This window comes from Rhinichthys klamathensis, unplaced genomic scaffold (genome assembly GCF_029890125.1).
Source record: "Rhinichthys klamathensis goyatoka isolate OS25496 unplaced genomic scaffold, OSU_Roscu_1.1 h1tg000097l_1, whole genome shotgun sequence".
Lineage (NCBI taxonomy): Eukaryota > Metazoa > Chordata > Actinopteri > Cypriniformes > Leuciscidae > Rhinichthys > Rhinichthys klamathensis.
The window spans coordinates 19,355-41,672 of record NW_026606636.1 but is presented as its reverse complement, the minus strand read 5'-3'; the positions used below and the strand labels follow the sequence as shown (position 1 = coordinate 41,672).

The following is a 22,318-nucleotide window of genomic DNA, read 5'->3' as shown; positions in this document are numbered from 1 at the left end:
CAACGCAGCTTACATGAGTCATATTTTCTCTTCTCAGAAAAAAAAACTCCATTATGAATCCATTGAGAAGTGTCAGAGCGACGGTGTGAGTCAGCAGAGTCACAGGCACTAATTCAGAGTCACGGATGCAGTCAGGTGACAAAGCCTTTCATTTCCTGCCTCGGTTCCGTCGGATATGAAACTCATCCGGGTCACCATGGACCACTGGTTATTGAGCACTGACCGCTTCCCCACACGGATCCAAACAGAGCTCGCTGTCACAGATTGATATGTGTGGACATAAATGCATTAGCAGTGGCACTGTTCAAAAACCGACACCTGTACAGATGGCGCCCATCTGTAGGCAATAGTTAGATAAAAGAACGATCAGCTGTTGTGTTATTCACATTTATGTATTTGGCAGATGCTTTCATGCAAAGAGACTTGCATTGCATTCAAGGTGCATTCTCTGGAAATCAAACCCACGACCTGGCCATGCTCTACTGTTTGAGCTACATTATGAGTCATCGCTAGACATAAAGCAGGCTAAACCTCAGATGGCTTGCCTATGGATGGTCTGATGCATACACAAATAGCTCCAATCTCAGTGGCTGGCTCCTAATCATTTTATTAATTTATTATTATTATTTTAAAATTTAATTACTAAATATAATTGCATGTTGTCACAGCCAGACACAATAATTTACTACATAGAAAAGCTAGTTTAAGGCTCTTTCTTTTCACTTTTTTCTAAATGGAAATTCGGACCACACGGTTTTAAGTTTACTCATTTTAACCATTTGAACAGACGATTGAGGTACACTACTTTTTATTAAGCAAGTATGCATTCAATTGTTCAAAAGTGACTGTGAAGACATTTATAATGTTACAAAAGGTTTATATTTCAAATAAATGCTGTTCCTTTCTATTCATCAAAGAATCCTGGAGGTTTTTTTTAATCATCCTTTCCAAATGAATATTAAGCAGCACAACTGTTTTTAAAGGGGTCCCATTATGCCATTTTATGAATTCTTGATTTTGTTTTTGGGGTGTACTAGAATATGTTTTCATGCTTAATTGTTCAAAAACAACATTATTTTGCACATATTTTACATTATTACAGCTCCTTTCTCCCCTATCTGGCTCGAACACGCTGATTTCGATGAAACCCTTCCTTCCGAAATACGAAATGTGCTGTGATTGGTTAACTGGCCCAATTTGTTGTGATTGGCAGTGCTTGGCTCGTGTTCGGGAAATGTCCCACCCCTCCATAACAGCGAGTTCTTCTCTAGTGTAATATTGAGGATGGCGTCAATTTCAAAGCATTTCGAGCCCGATTCAGACCCTGACAATGTAAACTGTTAACAAACAGGAGGATCATGCAGAACGGATTTCATGCACAGACTTTGCAAGCATGGATTTCACAGGATCTTTCAGAGTGGTATGTTTTTTTGTAATTGTCTTATACATTATAGATACGATGTTATCCACCAATTTTAATCGTGATATTTGTCGGAAAACTAAGGTAATACAAACAGTAATCGATCACAAAATCATGGTTAATTTTCATAAGGAGCGGTAAACAGTCTTACAAAAGCAACAGAAAACAAGCTGTTCTCCATAAAATGTGCAGCGCACAGATAAACGTTGGGGTTATAATGTTAAGGAACAGTGTTTGAAATAAATTATAACCACTCTATGTTCATCAGTCTTAGGAAGGTCAAACAAATGAGTTTTGGAAATGTTGTGAAATAAACAGCGTCTCTTTGATATAGCGACAACACTGTCTTCTCTAATGCCGCTCATCCAGGCCTCGCCCCCTTTTTTGCATATTCCGTGGGCGGGGATTATTTAAATGAGTAACATTGTGACTTCATAAGATCCCAAAAAAATCTCGTTGTAGTCCAAACGAGCCGTTCGTTGTAGTTCTTGAAAAGGGGATTCTGTTAAATAAAATATCTCCCTTTGGAATGGACTTTGAGCTTTGTAACCTTGCAGATCTTTTTTAATGCTCAAACAGCAACATTACACACTAACTAAAGTTGAAAAAGTGGGAAAGCATAATAGGAGCCCTTCAACATTGATAATAATCATAAAAGGTTTCTTGACCAGCAAATCATCATATTAGAATGATTTCTGAAGGATCATGTGACACTGAAGACTGGAGTAATGATGCTGAAAATTCAGCTTTGAATCACAGGAATAAATTACATTTTAAAATATATTCAAATTGAAAATAGGTATATTAAATCGGAATAATATTTCACTTTTTTATTGTGTTTTCTGATGAAATAAATGCAGCCTTGGTGAGCAGAAGAGACTTTGTCAAAAGCATTACAAAATCTTTCTGACCCCAAACATTTGAACGCCTGTATGTACTTCGTTGCACCCCAATCTTTTGTTGTGCTGTAAATAATTTCAGATCCACAAGCCCCTATACAGGTAAACAATCTGTGGTTGTGCCAGACGGTCTCTTTATGTCTAGGTAGGTGGTTCTTGGCTCGAAAAACCTGCGAAGTGCTGGTCCAAAAGGCTGACAGTGATGCTATTCAACCGCTTCTGACAAACAAATGCAAAATAATGAATTCCACTCACCATATCGGTGTCTGAAACAGGGCCAAAACTGGTGACGTAGATGTCGGTCTTCACTGTGGTAACTCGATCTGGAGAAACATCAAAATGACCGGTGTTATTTTCCCAGAATGCAACAGCGACAGCCCTGTCTCATCTACCTTGAAAGGGGCATCTTTATAAAACCGCAGAAATGGATGGTGAATTTCACATTTTCTTTACAGTTTCACACCAGAAAGAGCATTTTTCTCTCTCCAGCCCTTGAGATGAAAGTGTGCATTAGGCAGGGGGTAAATGTGCTTGCATTTACTGGCCCAGTGTTAGGTTGGCTAGTAATCAAATCTTTCTGTTGCTGCTTCAATATATTCATATTTTGTCCTCCTTTATCTGAGTCTTCTTTTTTCTTTTCTCTCTTTCTGGCATTCAAAAGAGCTAGAGATATTTTCTCTGCTCGCTGCTCTATACAACACAGGCACACAGTAAGTGCATTCAGTCAGATAGCGATGTATTATATACAGAGTATTATATACAGAACTACTACACAGACTATTCAAAACATTACACAGCCTTAGAAATACATGAATGCACACATAAACAAGTGCATTTTTCACTGACTCACATAACTGTTGTTTTACTAAGCAGAGCCCTAATAATTGATTTTGAACAACGATACAATAAAAATTCTGCTTTGATCTACAAAAAAAAAAAGAGCTTCGAAGGCAAACAAATGCAGAGCAGCACTTTGTCCTATATTCAGATAATATCAGAATGAATGATATATTGCAGATTCTCATAAATGAGCTCATGAGATCAAAGCGAGAGCCCGGGGTTCTTCAGTGGTTCTTTAGTGCTTAAAAGCAGCGAGTGTTCTGGGCTTCGAGATGTGTTATATTAATAGCTGTCTAATGTAGGGGTGGTTTATTCAGCTCTGAGCTAGAGGAAAGATGCTCTGAGATTCTATCTGGGGTTTTTTTGTTCACTTATTCTCCTGTTTCACAAATACAATACAACCTGAAGAAAATGCAGACTAATCACCCGATGACAACAGCAATCAAACAAACAAGAAGAAATGACTGCTCATCTTACAAACAATGTCACTCTCTCTCTGTCTGTCTCGCTCACGTCTCTAAAATTGCCCTAATTATACAATGTTGCATGCTCGTCTGGGCGCCATCCCAACGAGGATTAAAAAAAAAGGGAAAAAAATGCATTGATATTCATCTCTGACTAGATTTTGCATGCCGTTTTTGCAGAGAATTGATAGACTGCTGGGAAAGTATAAAAAGACAAACAGAAAAACTGAATTTTTATGCAAAACTAGAAATTTTGAGAGTGCTGTTTGTCTGTATAAAACTTGCCCATCACAACAGGTAGTTGCCATAGTGTTGCTATGCAGTTGTCGGGAGTTGTTTTTAGTACATTGCTATACAGAGTAATCAAAATAATATTGGAACACATTATGGCTTAGTCATTGCAAATATCAAACCACAAAGGCTGCGATTTCATTAAATAAACGAGCTGCCTGTTTCAGAGTGAAGCGCAGAACTGTGTTCATTTACACGCAAGCAGCTCATGATCCATGATTTTTCAGTTTTGCCATTTCACCTTTCCTCCATATTTGTAATGAAAAGTTTTTATAAAATGTAAAGGCCTAAAATAAAAGCTTGATGGTTTAAGGTTTGAATATGAAGAATTTAAGACATATAAGTATTGTAATTTATAAAAAAAATATTGAATTTATTAAAAATATATATTTTACAGTGAAATCGTATTATTAAAAAAATTTGATTTAATAATAATAATAATAATAAAATAATTATAGCATAATAATAGTAATATTAATAATAAAATCACACAATTTTTTTGACCAAATTGTGCAGTCCTACAAAAAAGCACAGCAAACCTGGAACTGTAAAAAAATAAAATAAAATAAGATTCAAGTCAAAACCCTCAAATCTTTATGATATTCTGTTCTTGGTCACTCCTTCAGTATAAGTTTAAGAGATTGTCTTCATCCACTGACAAGCTTAAAATTGTAAAACATGTTTTATTTGATTTTTATACTAAATTAACTGAGCAGTTTTAATAAAATACAAATTATAAGCAATAATAATATTGCTAGTCCAGTAATGCCACTAACAATTAAGACTACTCATCTTTAAAACAATGACTGTTTCACTCTCTACAATTGCCCTAATTACTCAATGCCACACGCCGCTTTCCCAACAAGGATAAAAAGGGGGAAAATGGAGAAATCTGTGACTGAGCTGAAAGACTGCTGGGAAGGCATACAATAAAGCTTTTATAAACCGCAGCTCCTATTGCGCATGGCTATCAGGTGCCATTATTCTGTGAGGTTAGACGGTTGCGTTGTTAGCGGTCTGTGTGTCTGAGTGAATGTAAAGTGGCTCAGCCGGGTCTCAGAGGGACGGGGGAAGGGTCGAGAGTCTGTCTGAAATGAGACTGGGGGAGGTTTATAAAGAAGTGCTCTTATATACATGAGATTATTCACATATGCAGCAGAGCGATTCGTAACGCGGGCAGCGTCTGAGGGAATGCCCTCTTTGTTTGACTTCACCTCTCTCTCTCTCTCTCTCTCTCCCTCTCTCTCTCTCTCTCTCTCTCTCTCTCTCTCTCTCTCTCTCTCTCTCTCTCTCACTCTCACTCTCTCTTTCTCCTTCCTTCAGCTTTTCATTCATCCTGTGAGACCAAATCCTAGTGAACTACCTTGGTGTTTACTGTCTACATCGGCAGCTGCCTTCTAAGGATGCATTCTAACGGAAAGGAAACCTAACGGAATGATTTCGAACGCTCCACACGTCAAATATGAAGTGCACTGGAAACTCGACTCACAATTTATTTCAGTTTGGTGTTAGCATGTTGCTAAGCTAACAATGTGATACCTTTTAAACACAAAGCTTTAAATCTTCTTGACCACAAATTATTGGTCAGGAAATTAGCTACATTTAAGCAAATGCACTACTTAAAAAGCCATCGCTTCAGAGTGGTTCAGCAAAGTTGTGCGCAGTGATGAATCACAATGAAACACGAGTTGGTGAAGCTCCAGAGCGGTGTCTAGAAGATCTGGTGATAAATATAATAATAAATGCATCTCTATCACAGTGAAGCACGGAGGAAGAGTGTCATTGTTAACTGCTGGTGTTGGTGAGCTACTTCACTGTGTGGAAAGTCATTTAATGCTTAATAGGAGAATATTGCAGAATGGCTTGCTTCCTACAGAAGGAAAGTTGTTATCTAGGAATAATCAGATGTTATTTTTCAACAAGACGCTCCTGCCCAAAGATCAAGTCCATCAAGCTCATGTTTTGACCTGGTCAGAGTCCACATTTGAACCTTATAGTGGATATTTGGTCTCACATTAAACTCAAACGAACTGCAAGTCATTTTTCAAATAAACTGTTTGAAGACATTAACATCGAGTGGAACAACACTGACTCTTCTCCTCTTCTGGGATTGCATTCTCTGCGAAGTTTATATGTGATGCTAGCTTAGAAACCATCACAGTTTGAGAGACATTTAAGAACCAGAACTGTAAAATTGTCATGTCAGCATGTAATTGTTGGGCCAATCAATGCAGTTGGCCGTAGTGTGATCATTAAGGACAAAAACGATTTCTCCCCAAGTTTTCTCCCCAATTACTATGACTATCCAATAATAATAATAATAATAATAATACAAAAATACTATAATAATTAAGATATTATTGTCAGTTTATTTATATATTATTATTATTTCAATAAAAAAAAAGTTATTTACCATTGCAATAATACTATTGTACGGTAAAAAAACAAACAAAAACAAAACAGTATTTAATAATAATTTCACAAAACAGTAAAATTATAATGCTATACTATACTGTATGCTGTACTTTTTTTCCCCTTGCTTTCAAACATTAAACCATATAGCTTTTATTTTGCCGTAAACCCACTAAGAAACTTGAAGCTTCTCTTTTGTTGACAACAGATTTCTGAAAGATTCTCATTACAAATTTGTTTAGATGGTTAATGCTTGCATGTAAATGAACACAGTGCAGTGCTTCACTCGTTATCGGTCAACTTGCGAGTATCACTGTTTTCATAAACTTGGTGAATGTTAATTTTGGACCCTGGTTAAGATGTCCTGCACGCATCCATCCACTAGATTACACCACATCCCTAAATATTTCATTTTGTATTTCACTGTTTCACCTTTTTATGATTAACATTTTTTTTTGTACTGCATTGTGTATAATCAATTTATGACCAATAAAAAATCTTGTCACTGAAGTAAAACCACAGTCTTACAAGACAGCATAATGAAGCCTTAAAACGCTGCCTATGTATGTACTGTAGGGCGCTCACTAGGTTTTGGAACAGAGCTTAAATGTCTTTTGTTTACTGACCAGACAGTGAATGATTCATTTTGTGATGCTGTCTGTGATTGTTTGCAGCAGAAAGCGAAAAAAGACTACCTATTGCTTTTCAATCTTTATATAAACCTTGAATCAGAAATAGCAAACATTCTAACAACATGCATGAAAACACTCGCAATGGCAATAACAACACCATAAATTCACCTTGAACTAAATCAATAGCCTCTTGAGGACAAAATGATTATCCAAGTTTCGTTTATGCACCTTCTAAATGTTCCATTTATGAGGTCATTATATCCTCATTCCAACAGCGTTAAACTCCTCTACACAAAGCCAGAGATGCTCTTTGATTCGCTCACAAAAGTTAATAAGCCATAAACATGAATGGAATAACAACACCTTCAGCCATTCTGAGATAGATTGACTGACTGCCGTATTGGATGGAGGAACAGGGGGGTTGTGGGAGTTTGGCCTGAGGAATGATGAGTAGAGTACATCGACCGCTCTGACTGTTTTCCCCAGAGTCTTGGTGCTGTGAACGGATTGGCGTAGCGGTGGACAAAAAAAAAAAAAAAAACATTTTTTACATAAACAAGTACATGTTTCACTGGATTAACCGTTGTACACAAAAACAAATCAGGTGATTTAAAAGATGACAAACATCAGTGGAGTAATTTAAAAAGAGACCATCACAACATTATTTTGAAATTAAATTACTTAACATGAACAAGCAAATATGCTAATAAATATTTCGGAAAACACTTTACAAGTTTAATTTGTTAACATTAGTTAATGTATTAAGTAACATGAACTAACAATGAACAATTGTATGTTTTTACAGCATTTATTAAAGGGATAGTTCACTTTGAAATGAATTTTTGGTATGTTTTGGCTTACCTCAAGGGCATCCAAGATGTAGGTGTCTTTGTTTCCGCAGTAGTTTCAATTTTTATATTTTTAGGTCAAACCGTTCTTGTCTGTCAGTCATATAATGCAGGTCTATGGTCACCACCTCAAAGAGCATGCACAGAGAAGTCCAAATTAAACATGATTTAATGACTCGTAAATGTAAGTACACATTTATGGCCTAAGACACGAAACGAGCGGTTTGTGTGAGGAAACGAACAGTATTTATATCGTTTTTACCTCTTGTAAACACAGCCACGTCCAAGTGATCTGAGGGCGCCGGCGCTTCGGTCTGTGCAAGCGCCGGCGTGTACGTCACTCATTGTTTACACAGAACAGAGATTGTAGGTAAGACGGCTAATTAAAATGGTACTAATTTGCGCTTATCCAGGAGCGCTTATAAACCGTCATAAAAGAAAACAATTTAAAAAATAAAACAATTGTATGAGTGACGTACATGCGCGATAGATCACTTCCGGTGCTTTCCGGCGCTTGCACAGACCGAAGCGCCGGCGCCCTCAGATCACTTGGACGTGGCTGTGTTTACAAGAGGTAAAAACGATATAAATACTGTTCGTTTTCTCACACAAACCGCTCGTTTCGTGTCTTAGGCCATCAATGTGTACTTACATTTACGAGTCATTAAATCATGTTTAATTTGGACTTCTCTGTGCATGCTCTTTGAGGTGGTGACCATAGACCTGCATTATATGACTGACAGACAAGAACGGTTTGACCTAAAAATATCAAAATTGAAACTACTGCGGAAACAAAGACACCTACATCTTGGATGCCCTTGAGGTAAGCTAAAACATACCAAAAATGTATTTCAAAGTGAACCCTTTAACATTTGCTATTGTTGTTAGTAAAAATGTCCCTGTTACTGTAGTTCAGAGTGCATTAACCAACGTTAACATATGCAACATTTGATCTTATAAATGTATTAGTAAAAGTTGAGATTAACACATGTATTGATCATTGTTATTTATTGTTAGTTAATGCATTAACCAACATTAACAAATTATTGTAAAGTGTTTTATATTCTTTTCTCACATAAAGTATAATTCATTAAAATTAAGAGAATTTGTTCAAATGATTTATATGAATAAAGTGACTCAAACTAACAAATCACAAAATAATATCATATCAATATCTATATCTATAAGTCCACTAAAGGAGGGAGGGCGTTCTCACATTTAGCTCCTAAACTCTGGAATAGCCCTCCTGATATTGTTCGAGGCTCAGACTCGCTATCCGAGTTTAAAACTACCTTAAAGACACATCTCTTTAGCCAAGCATTCACATAATGCTTACCTTTTATACTACCGTTGAATCAGATCGAATGCATTAATATTATGAACAGCAGCTATGCTAATTATTTCCCATCTGCTTTTCTGCTGTTATCTCGGGACGCTAGTCCCGAGGTAAATAGCGTTCGTCAGCTCCAGTTTGTATCCAGCCTCTCACGAAGACTTCAGAGTCCCCAACACCTGTGATGAGACGACTAAACGCCTGTGAAGGGGCGACTCAGCGATATGTTATGCCCTAAATTAACACATGATTAACTAACTGTATTTTTTCTATGTACATTTCTGAAATGCACTTTCTGTAAAGCTGCTTTGAAACAATATGTATTGCGAAAAGCGCTATACAAATAAATTTGAATTGAACTGAATTGAATAATAAGTCATGACAACATGTTTTTCCATTACTTTTAACTCATCAAAATATTTTTACCAATTTCAAATACATTTTTTTAAGCTGTACAAGATTCAACTATGCTAGACATTTTTAAAGAAAAGAGAGACTTGTACAGCCAATTTGATTACTTAAAATGTTAAGGCAGCAGCTGAACTAAAGCATTTATGTTAAATTAGTGGGATTTTTTGTGTTGTTTTTTACACAGTGCCCTACAACCTGACTGTTACTGCAACACCACTATAGTAGAGAGATGCTATCAAAATGTTCTGAGAAACCCTAAGGTTTGCAAAACATGTGACTAGCTAAAGTAATTTTGAAAAGTCATTGATTTGATTATTGACTTTTTGATGAAATGTTGACAGGATGCTGGTAGAAACCCACAAGACCGTGAACGAGTGACCTCTAGCATCGAGCGTCATCTCACTAATGACGCAAGACTGTTCACTCGGTTCACATGAACAGGCAACCCAGACCCAGCCTTTGATCCCAGGATTAATGAGCCGGTCTGGCCTAGCCTGGGGTGAAAGTTCATGGGTTAAAACCGAGCCGAGATGTGAAGGGGAACAGGGCGGCCACAAGGAAAATCACACCAAGATGTAAACACAGGAGCGATGTTGGCGTCCAAAAAGGTGTTTATTAAAGTGGATGTGCAAAATGTGCAAATAAATATGGTTCAGAGAAATAAATGTTTTTCCTTCCACTCAAAAATGCATTTACTACATGGTATAATAAATTATCTGTGGGCTATTTGGAGCTGAAACTTCACAGACACATTCTGGGGACACCTGAGACTTATATTATATCTTGTCAGAGGTGAACAGTAACAAAGTACATTTACTTGAGTACTGTTCTTAAAAACACATATCTGAACTTTACTTGAGTTTTTTTTTTTCTGGAAACTTTTTACTTTAACTTCACTACATTTGAAAGACAAATATTGTACTTTTTACTGCACTACATTTCTGTCAAGGTCCTCGAGTAGAAAGTAGTAAGTAAGTAGTAATGTAAATGATGATTTTGGTTGCAGGGGTTGCGTTTTGGTTGGAAATGAAAGTCAGGTTGATGTCAGAACCCGAACGTCAGATAGACGTCAACATCCAACGTCGGACAGACGTCGGACGAGTGATGTTGGTTTCTGACGTTAACACGATTTTCATTTTCAACCACAATACAACGTCTGTCCAACGTTGGAGATTAACGTCAATCTGACGTTGGATTCTGACATCAACCTGATTTTCATTTTCAGCGTTGGGTTTGGTCTTCTAAATGCGAATTTTATCATTGTTTTGGAGCACACTAGCTTATAGATAACATTAAGGCTTACATATTCATACTAAAAGCCAAAAAACTTTAAATAGGGCACTTTTAGAGGGAACAGCCATTTGGGTTGTCCGAAACCATTGTGGACGTTATTGAGTGCAATTCAATCTCACATTCAATCCCACTACTGGAACTGTGTTCTAGAAATATGAAAATTTGATATTGATATGAGGGTAGGTACGCAGGCATAGATTCAGATGTACTGTAAGTATTACATACAACAATGCAACAATAATAAAACAATGCATTGACATTTACTTTTTACTTTTGATACTTAAGTACTTTCAAAAACGAGTACTTCTGTACTTTTACTTGAGTAAAAATCTGTCTTTACAATAATTTACAAATTTAATATTTGACCAGTAGTATCTGTACTTTCACTCAGACCCAAGTAAGGAAATTGTGTACTTTGTCCACCTCTGCATCTTGTAAAACAGGCATAATAGTTCCCCATTAAAAACACACTTTCCTGCTTGCTAATTGGAGCATACCATTAAAAAAAAACACTCTTGCTTCATCATGATTAATAAATACTGTATAAAAGATGATTAAGAGCAAGAGTTAAAACAAGTCAATAAATACAATAAATAGAACGGATAAAACCAACACATTTGAACAAACATTTCCATAAATAGCCAAATTAGCGCTCCCATACAGTTTGTGCTTTCTTTAAGGCCATGCCATGCACTCAGCTAAAACACAAATATACAAAAATACAGTAAGAACACAGTAAAAACAGTGACGGAGGACAACTTCAAGGTCTCTCTGCGAGAGAGCAGAGCTGAGAAGAGCAGAAGAGAATTGAGATTCAACACGTGTCGAGTATAAACAGCTCATTCAGCCGTGCTGTTAAAAATGGTTCAAAGGATGTGAAGAGATGAAAAGATTCAGCCCTCCACTATCCTGAAAATATGCTCCTTGTCTTTGAGCGGCTGAAATATTATTACTTATTCATTCTGCTTTGTCTTTTCAAGCTCTCGTATCATCACTAAAGTGTCCGCGGCTGGTAAGTTTTATAGCAGCTGGATCTTTAATATGCTAAGAGCAGCGTGAACTTCCTTTCGGCTCTAATCACAATATCGAGAAGAAACGTACCTGCCTAGAAGAATACTTTATTGCCCAGAAGTTGCTCTTTTCTTGCTCATGACATTTAATGGCATTCTCAGCTATGCTTCATTTAGGTATCAACAGTGTTGGGGAAGAGTAAAATGATTGATGCTACTAACTAAACTACATTTTTCAGTAGTTTGACGGAAGCTACATTTTTCCCGAGGAAGTAATTGAACATACATTCTCAAAACTGTCTCCTCTCTCTCATGTAGCCCTGAGAAGTAAGTGGCATTCAAAATGTCTAGTTTTATTAGTTGAACGAATCATTTTGGTGCACCAAATCAAATGATTCAAATTAATCAAGTGATTCAATTGAATAAAGTAGGCTCATTTGAGATACCAAATGCCAAAAATAGACGAGTACAGTCTGGGGAGGAGTGAAAAAAAGATGGGCAGTGCTTTGTTGTGATATATTAAATATAATTTAAATTCGGTTGCTTTTATATGAAAACAAATATGATGAACAAGACACCCAAAGTACCAGTTATTTAATTCCCCCTATAAAGACATGTTTTCCATCCATGTATTTTTTTTTTTAAATGTCAATAATCATCTGTCCCATATAGAGATCACACTGTCAGTGTTTAAATCAAACATTTTAGAAGAGAGTAAAACATCACGGTTGATTAAACCAATGAGCATTAAGCTGTGTCGTCAGAAAGTCGTTTCCCATCATGCCTTTTGTCAGCGCAGTGGGGGGGAAAGCATATGCGCCCGACTGCGCCATCTGGCACATTTTTTTTGCATACGTCAGTATGACATCAGAGCAAGTTGAACCACACTTGGACACATTTCTAACCAGCATGCATCTTTTGGTGATCACCGGAATTGGTTTTGAACCGATTGTGCAAATCTCGAATGAGCCTATAGTGATTCAAATGAATCAAATGATTAAAATAAATGAAATTATTTCAATTAACCAAACTACTGGGATGAATCAGAATCCCAACCACTAGTAAATGTATCTGTTCAAGAAGGTGGATAGTAGCTCAGATCATGTAGACTTGGAAGAATTTGATGAGAAATGTTTGAGTTCATATTGAGACCATATTGACATCAGACTTTGGTAACATCTAAACACAGTTTGAGGCATCTCTTCTAAAACCCTAGATCAGGCAAGATTATGGGGTGTTTTTCTCAAAAAAAAAAAAAAACAAGCTTCTACAAAAGTATTGATTTATTTTCACTAATGTCTAGGACAGTGGTATCCAACTGGCGGACCGCGGGACATAATTCCTCCATTTGACCGTTTCTACAGTTTAAAGTGACCAGCGTGTCAAAACAACGGAGCGGTTCACACCACAAGCGCTCAGGGGCATTTATAGTAATGATCGTTCAGCGCTGCATCCTCTAATATTTTTAACTAGAGTGAGACGCGCTTTATAATAAACAATGTTACCATTTGGGAAATAATTTACAGATGACATGGTAAGACAAAAAACTTTGAAATTACTATAGTTACTTTTGTTTTGTGCTTATGATGAGATTTTTGATTATTAGATTATTAATATTATTATTAGATTGTTTGTTCTTAGTAGTTTATTACTTTGTGCAAAATATTAAAATGGTCCATACTTTTCTTAAGAGGTAAAGCTTTATCAGTCCCAAGGCCTTCTATGTGCCATACACAAGATGTCTAAATGTAAAATAAATAAAAATCCTTATACAACATCTGATATTACCTTTTTATACTGTATTCATATCCAGTTGAGAGAAATATTAGCTTTTTTTTGGTAAATATTGGTGAAAATTCTCTCGTCACTGCTTTGGCTCTCGGGGCCCAAGATTCTCATCTTTGACGACTATTTTGAGTGTTTCAGAATTTTTTATTTTTTTTTACAAAGTATTACGGCTGCCCCCGATGGAAATCCAACTGTTCCAAAAAAAAAAAGTACAGTCCGGACCTGTCCTGGGAAGGAAATATAGAGACCGGACATCTTTAATTGAATACCCCTGTTCTAGGAGAAACTACTGAGATACTCGTTCCTGATTTTTCTTTTCTGTGACACTGCTGTGAGCTCACGGTCCTTCTACGCCTATTAAATGATGTACAACTACAGCGACAGACAAATCCATAAGGTTCAGTGAAATCCTGCATGCTGTTACAGCCTTTGTTAGCTAAACTAATCTGCTAATGGAAAAATGTCAGTGACACTTAAGCAGTGACAAAACATTTGAAAAATGTATTTTATGTCAGCCAATGGAGAGCTGCTTCATAATAGCACAATGTACATTACCACACAAATCAATAAAAACAGGTGCTCGGTATCTCTCTTTAATCCGGGCTAATGCACTTCTGTTGTCACCGTAAGCACCATAATGTGCTCCTGGCTTCATCATCATAACTTCAGACACAAACTAACTACACTGATGAAACTGCTAGAGATATACTAGATGCAAATGCACTCAAGGGTAAAGAGTTAGTGCCAAGCTTTGTTCAAACCCATTACTCTACAGACGTAGTGATGCTTGAGGAAAGATAAACTCGACTCTGGAGAAGAGCAAGGATCATTTTAGCCTTCATATCTGGTCCTTATGGCATCTTACATCTTTAACTGGATATCAAAAGCAAGCCGTTTAGTTCAGACTCTATAACTCACCTCCGAGCCCGGGTCTCAGCCGGTTGTCGTAGCCGTCCAGCAGGCGGTCCAGGATGCGTGTGAAGAGTGTGATGTTGTTTTTGAAGGCATCTGTTGTGGCATCTGCAGACACTGACCTATAAGACAAAAGCGTGAACGTCAAGAGTACGTGGGAACTTGACTGTCTCATCATGAGCGGGATGGGAAAGACTTTAAATATATGGAAAAATGAAGGCAATGAAACTACTGGCTGGCTGGTTTGAGGAATTACCTGATCTTCAAAATGCTCCTGACGTCTTTTAGGACTTTAATTATCTTAGTTTCACATGCTCCAAGTTACAGCTTAAATGTTCTGAGAATCATTGTACTGGATTCAAATTACATTTTAAATCATGCAGACTTGGGAAAGCTGTTTGAAAACAGCATTATGCTTAAGCTAGACTTTAAAAAGTAGTAAGATGCAGTACAATTTATTTAAAGAAGCAAGATGTTGTAGATAACAATCAGGTTGTATAATGAAACTATTTTTTTTTTTATACAAAAACCATGAGGATATCAATTAATATGCCAGCCACCTATATAAACATATAGTACATTTACATTATGGCGTGATTTTTCCCCAAAAAATGTTCAGCAGAAATCACGCCCTGTAGCTTCAGCTACACTGAATAGAGCTAATAAAACACTGAATCAAAAGCATAATGAAAGACAACATTAACAAATAATTATTGTACTAACTAACTAACTAACTAACTAACTAACTAACTAACTAACAAACCAACTAAATACATAAACAAACAAAATGCAGGCAATTGAATTGTTTTATAAGTAATTACTTTTAACCACCTCATAATAAAGCAATGAATCAAAAGCTTATAATAAACTATATCCTTTAACAGAATATTTATTTATTTGAATGAATGAATGAATGAATGTAATTTTGACTTTTGTGAGTAATGTTTTTCAACCACTTATTAATTAAACAATCAAAGTTATAATTTTAAACAACATCATTAAAAAAAATATTTATGTTACAAAATAAAATATTTTTTTTATTTTTTATAAATAAATAAAATGAAACATAATTGTGCTGACATATTTTTTGGCCAGGCTGTCATACAAAGAAATTATGAACATGCAAAAACAAGAGAAAACCAACTAAATATTAATAACTGATAATGCTTTAGTCAATGTTTGTGAGCCTTCTGTTTTTCTATTATAGTGCATAGTAAAATAAAACCTGTAAACTGTATTTTAATACCAAATAATTTCGTCAGTTAAATACCTTAATTAAGTTAGTTTTATTTTTCCTTCACATTTAATATATATATATATATATATATATATATATATATATATATATATATATACACATATACATATATATATATATATATATATATATATATATATATATACATACATACTTATAGCGTCATTAAAAACAAATATCCCCTTCAGACAATAATTTTGGTTACACTGTACATACAGTACATAGATAAAATGACAGGCAGGCACTCTTGTATGTGATGACACTATATTCGTATACAACTTCTTTGAACTGACACGTCTAAACAAACAGCACTGCTGAAATGAATAGGCCTTTTAAATGCATGGCAGAAAGCGAACTATTCTAGGAGATGGCTTTGATTACTGCCTTGGTTTGCTTGTGCACAATACAATGAAACATAAAAAAGCAAGTGTTTTGTCAGACAACATTGCTACTTATGGAAAAGTAACCTCTTTTCTGGGATGGTTGTAACACCACAACACCGCTCTGATGCTATTAGATCTTTCACTCTGTTCCACATGTTTTACTTACAAGAAATTTTATGTGAAACGCAGCCTGGGAATATAATTAACATACTTAAGCATAATTGGCTTAATTAGCATAAGCAATCATGCATGCATTATGTGCGGCAACTTGATCGGTTTTCTAGCTGACTGTTAAACCCCTATAAATGTAAGAACACACTCTCTCTGTTCCAAAGCCTATAGGTATGTAGGTATGTGAGTATTACTTGTGATTTTTTTTGTTTGTGAAATTCACTAGCAATTTTTACACCATTCTTCCCAAGTATATAATGCTGCGTTCAAGCCATGAAGTAATTACCGTAAATTCGATTTGACAACACGTCACTTTCTACTCTGAGCTGTTCGCATTCACATCCTCGGACTGTATGTTTCTATGGCAACACTATTAACACCTAAATTAATATGCAGTGGTCAGGTGGTTTTTTGGTCACATGGTACGAGTCGGAGCTCTCAGAAAATTCCCAGTTTACAAGTTGTAATTACGAGCTCTATGAGGACGTGAATGCTTTTTACAAGTTGAAATCTCATTATTACAGTAATTACGAAATGACGTGAACAGTTTAATACACTTTAAATATTTGAAAAAAAGTATCAATGCAATCTAATTAACTCTTTCCCCGCCATTGACAGAAGTTTCCGGCTTTCCATGTTTTCACTGTTATACGGTAGGGGGCACTATTACACATCTTCTGAAAGAGCACTGCATATCTAGCCTCGTGAGACCATCCTGATCTCGCGAGCTTTCAAGGTTTCACTCGCAGATCAGTCTGGATACTTTCCGTTAAAGAAAATTTGGGAGCAGTTCACCAAACGAACGTCCAATCAGCGTTGGCTTTGAGGCGGGTTGAGGTGTAACGCAACGAGAAGCGCGTCAGTTCAGTCTAAAGAACATGTCGGCTTCAGCGGATGAAACTAGCATCAGCGTGGCTATCGAGCAAGTTTTATCGGAATTACAGAGTATTTCTTCACTGAAAGAAGAGCAAAACACTGCTCTGGAGGCTTTTCTCAGAGGAAAAGATACGCTCTGTTAGTACGTCATATGCTTCGTTGATCTGATTGGTTGATTTGGCCCGTCTATCACCAACATAGGCCAATCAGCTAACCAGTATTTTCGCCCCTTACCAAAACTACTTCAACGGAAGGTTTCCAGATGGATATGCGGAGCAAATCCATCTGGCGGAGTCAGGTTACTGCATATCCTGATCAAAACACATGTGAAGAAGATGCAGAAACAAGTGATATCATATGTAATCATATGCATATCTAAAATAATGTGATCACCAACATTAAACAGCATATAAATCAAAACTGCCTAATGTCACTGAATGAAATATTGACCCAGGACGAGCTACAGGACTGTGAAGCTTTAGGGGTGTTGATGGACTCGATCTACTCCATCTGTGTTTTGATCATTGTTCTGAACCTGATCTGGATGTAGTCTTTAACAAAAACGTGTTTTTCTCCGCTTTTTGCTCAAAATGTTGCTTTTATTTATGAAACTTACCCACATTCAAGTGTTGATCGTAAAATAATATGAGGCTTTTTTTTAAGCAAAGGGTCTGTTCTTTCTTTTTATATATTGCATGTTGAGATATTCATACAACAAAATATTCTCTTGGCCATGAAATTTTGGTGAAAATTATCAAAAATGCATGCAGTGGCTGGCAACTTTAAAAAAAAACGCTGGCGGGGAAAAAGTTCAAATTTACTATTGTGTACGCTATGCTTTTTAGAGTATCTCATCTTTAGTTTAAAAACATCCTAATGCCAAACTTTATTGGAATCAACCATGACTCGTGAGTCGAGCTGTCGAGCTAATGAAGTTGTTGTCCATGTAGGCAGCAGCGAGGAAGCTCACTAGGTTTTGGAACAGAGCCATAGATTGTAAACGAACATGACTGTGCAAGTCGCTCTAAACGGGATTTCCGTCCAAAACAATCCAAAGTAGTTCAGCTGGCAAATCACCATATGTATAATTTCTGTTCTCTGCCACGGGATGATACCTCGGCTCATTATAGGGCAAATTTGTAGCTAATTCCTATACAGGCCTGACATCCATCAAAAGTATTTAATATGAGCTAATCACATGGCTTTGAAGCCGGTCATAATGTTAGCATTTGAGTGAGCGTAAAGCACAAGAAACCTGAAGGGATTTCAATATAATACCAACTCTTGAGGTTCCTCATCGGTTGGAGGACAAACCTCCCCTTTGTGCTCCTTTCGCAGGGCACATCAGGCGTGACCCAGATTAGGGGGAGGTTTATCTGATCCCGTCCCGATTCCACAGTTATTCACTGCTCGTGGAACCCAGTTAAGCATATTTCATGAATCGACTTTATGACACAAGCAGGAGGATGGGGTTGCTTATCACATTTATTATCTAGATTTATATGATATTGGATTATTGATTGGTATGGCATGATGTGACCGTGTTCACTCCCAGGAGAGGGGTCTGTTTCAATGTTTTAATGTGAATAAAAAGATAACAGGACATCATAATAAGTTCAAACTAAATCAACAATGAACCTGAGCTGAATGTGTACAGAATGATCAGAGTAATTATAATCCATGTGGTCACCATTTAATCATGGGTTTGCAACAAAATCAAGGTTAATTATTGTTTGATTAGTAGGATTAAAACAAGCAACATTTAGACCAAAAACACTCACTGGCTTCCCCAAAACACACACACACTGCTGTTATACACTCAAAGGGAGATACAACAGGTGTAAATGACCGTGTTCTGGTTGGATTTTACAATATTGATTTTCCATTTTTGATTTTGAACTATGCCAAACTTTCCAAAACATCGGGAATGTCAGACAATGCATAACATTTCCAATGTTTTATGTCACGTTAGCATCAGAAAAGGAAATTTTCTTGCTATAAGAGACCGTTCATTTATGAAATTGTATGTTTGACATTTTTCATTATTATGAAAAGGCCTGAAATGAGGGATCAGATGATTAGTCTATTAAGTGTAATTCACAAACAAAACATATTACTATACAGTATTTGAAAATAACTCAATAAAAACTAATAAAATATTACAAAAGATTTGTCCCCCCCTTGGAATTTAATGTACCACTGTACCTAGCATAGACAAAAACATGTTCATATAAATGTATTTTTATTAAATATTCTACCTTTTGACAAATGGATATGGCAATTACCAACCACTGGGATCACGATTACAAAAACAAGTGACATTTGATATGTTTAATAAGATGTTTAATATTAATAGGATTATGCATAATTAGAATGTAAAGGCTTGACTGGGTTAATTCTTTTATCTTTAAAAGCTAATTAAAAAAATTAAAATAAATCAGCCTATGCACATGTAGTTCGTCCCCAGAATGGGAAAGCGCTCCTCGCGGTTCCACACACGCTGTTCTGCACCACCTAGAGGATTCATCCACGATCATGTACACAGTTCGATGATTTCTCGAAGGCTTTCCAACAACCAAACCTGGCTGCATGAATTAAACTTGCATTAATTAATGTCTCATCAAACAAACATGTCTTTGTCAGTCTTTGTTAGAGGAGCGCTTTCTTTTGGTGACCACCGGAGTCGTGCGCCGCGTAAAAGTCTCCAGTTACGCACGGACACAAGAGGCTTCGTGTCAATCCCATATACCAGAAACGTGGTCAAACGAAGGATATAGATATTATTTTGATGTATTATAATGCACAACGTCCCCGAGCCCATTTAAAGAGCGAAACCAAGACTGTCAGTCCTACCTGGTGTGCCAAAACAGCGTCAACACGAAGATGAGAAGATGAAGCGCGAACCTCTCCCTCATTTCTGCCACTCAAACCTGTGTATAAGAAGACAAAAGACTGAATCCATAAATCAGTGAAGAAACTGAGGTTTGTTTCAGTAAAATACTGCCGATCACACAAACTAAAATGACGGGTTAAGTTGGTCCATAAGCGCACACAGGTCCATACGATCCACCTGCTGAGCTTAGATGATGGATCCCAGACATTTCATTAATACTATTTACAGCGTGTAAAAATTCATGACATGAATATCAATATCTCTTACAAACATTTCAATTCACAAGATGAGAAAACCACGACCAAGTGTCCACGACTCGCGCTGTGGTGATGATAACCTCCATGTAAATGGCAACATATGGTTGATCATTTCCACACATGGCCAGAAACACAAAATCCAGAACGGTGAAGTACTCTATGGAAAGGACACCCACCTGTGATCCACCAGATCTGTTCTGTCCTTATAAATAAACGCTGATAAATAAAAACCGAGAAGTGAAAGTTTATTGCCAGCCGATGAAACCGGATCACGAGTGTTATTTAAAAGTGCGCACGTGGATCGGGAACGAGCCTTAACGAATTCCCATAATAATTCACTATAATATCAGATGCGAATGAGGGTCTGATCCTCCACCACACCTCTCTCTCTCTATCTCTCTCTCTCCCTCTCTATCTCACTCACTCTCTCTCTCTTTAACTAACGCACCGACGCGCCTTGACGCCCCGTGATCTCAGATCTTCTTTACTGAATCTCATACTGCTCACTATTTATTTATTTTTCTCTTGAAAGAAAGAAAAGAGGGGGATAACTAAAGAAAGAGACAGACAAAGAACTGGGTCCTAAAGGCAGTTACATTAGGGTGCTGATTGCTCGCGCACGCTCTCGTGCACACATCACATCACAAAGCCCAAATATCACACATGTTGTGTGATGGTGTATATTTATTTGTAGTATTACGTTTTTGCATACATTAGTATATAATACAAATGCTGTGATTATTTACTCACACACTTGTTGTTCCACACCTGTAAACCGGAAGCCTATTATTTGTCTGTGAAAAAGAAGAAATTGTAATGAATCTTTACAGTTGTTTTCCATTGAATTGCATGTAGGCAAAAATGTTTGTAAAACACTTTGTAGCAATGTTCTTAAGCTTTGTGGCAGAAATCACACCTGCAAGTCACACCTTCTTCCACAGATTGTTCTCATATATGGAACACAAACAGAGTTATTATCAAAATTACAAAGCTGCCTTTACGGAAATACATGGTGATCACTGGCTGTCAAGATAAGTTGCAATATTCTTGATTTATTTGAACAAAAACAAACAAATAGAATACCCTTAAACAATGCTGTGCTAAACCAATCCTAAACATAAACAACGTTCGCCTCATAAATAATAATGCATTTTGCATAGCTGCAGAAACTTAATGCACTGCGTTTACAAACAGCGTTGAATAGAATGATAAACATCTTCACAGATGGAAAGCGGTTATTAAAAACGGTTGTTTACTGTGCTTGTCCAATCAATGGTTTAAACCTTGTAAATATGCAAATAGGAACATTAACCTTAATTAAATCATGAAACCTGATATCCCAGGAATAAATACTAACTCAGTGTAAGAAAAAAGGGTTCAATAGGGTTCTATATAGAGCTCTAGGGTTCTTGATTCAATTTTTAAAGAACACTTTTTGCAAAAAAGTTCTATATAAAGAGAAATGTTTCAAATGATTGCATAAAACTTTCACGTTAAACAGGTTTTTTTTTTCTTTTGTGATAAAGTATGCTCATTAGCAGTTTAAGTCATAAAATGTAATTAAAATGAACAAATAATTAAAACAAAATTAACTAATTAAAATGATATCCATAAAATGATCCCATGATGGGAACCCCTAAGGTTCTATATATGAAGAGTCTGACAGAAGCCTTTAAGATTCTATATTGAACCTTTTCTTCTAAGAGTGTGGAACAAGATAACCCAGAATTATGTTAAGCGGGGTTAAAAATGACCCCCCAAAATGGCATGAAAAGCTCATATTGAGATATTTTTATATATATATATATATATATATATATATATATATATATATATATATATATATTTAAATCTAGATTATAATTTTAAATTCATCCGCACTGCAAAATGTGGTTGGATTCTAAACCACAATGTCTGTTAAACAGGG

At 36.4% G+C, this 22,318-nt stretch overlaps 1 protein-coding gene across 2 annotated transcripts in view; it reads right to left on the bottom strand.

Annotated features, from left to right (window-relative positions):
• Nucleotides 1-20,911, bottom strand: part of LOC130086542 (gamma-aminobutyric acid receptor subunit alpha-2-like) — an 82,825-nt gene extending 61,914 nt beyond the window's left edge. The window contains exons 1-4 of one of the 2 annotated variants that reach the window (XM_056252601.1): nucleotides 20,568-20,911; nucleotides 20,095-20,171; nucleotides 14,560-14,675; nucleotides 2,575-2,642 (exon numbers count right to left, since the gene is read on the bottom strand). In XM_056252601.1, the coding sequence (XP_056108576.1) occupies nucleotides 2,575-2,642; nucleotides 14,560-14,675; nucleotides 20,095-20,156 (246 nt within the window). In that variant the 5' untranslated portion in view covers nucleotides 20,157-20,171; nucleotides 20,568-20,911. Of the gene's footprint in view, nucleotides 1-2,574; nucleotides 2,643-14,559; nucleotides 14,676-20,094; nucleotides 20,172-20,401; nucleotides 20,425-20,567 lie in introns of those variants that run through there. The other variant, XM_056252602.1, reaches the window with a different exon arrangement.
• Nucleotides 20,912-22,318: the final 1,407 nt, after the last annotated feature.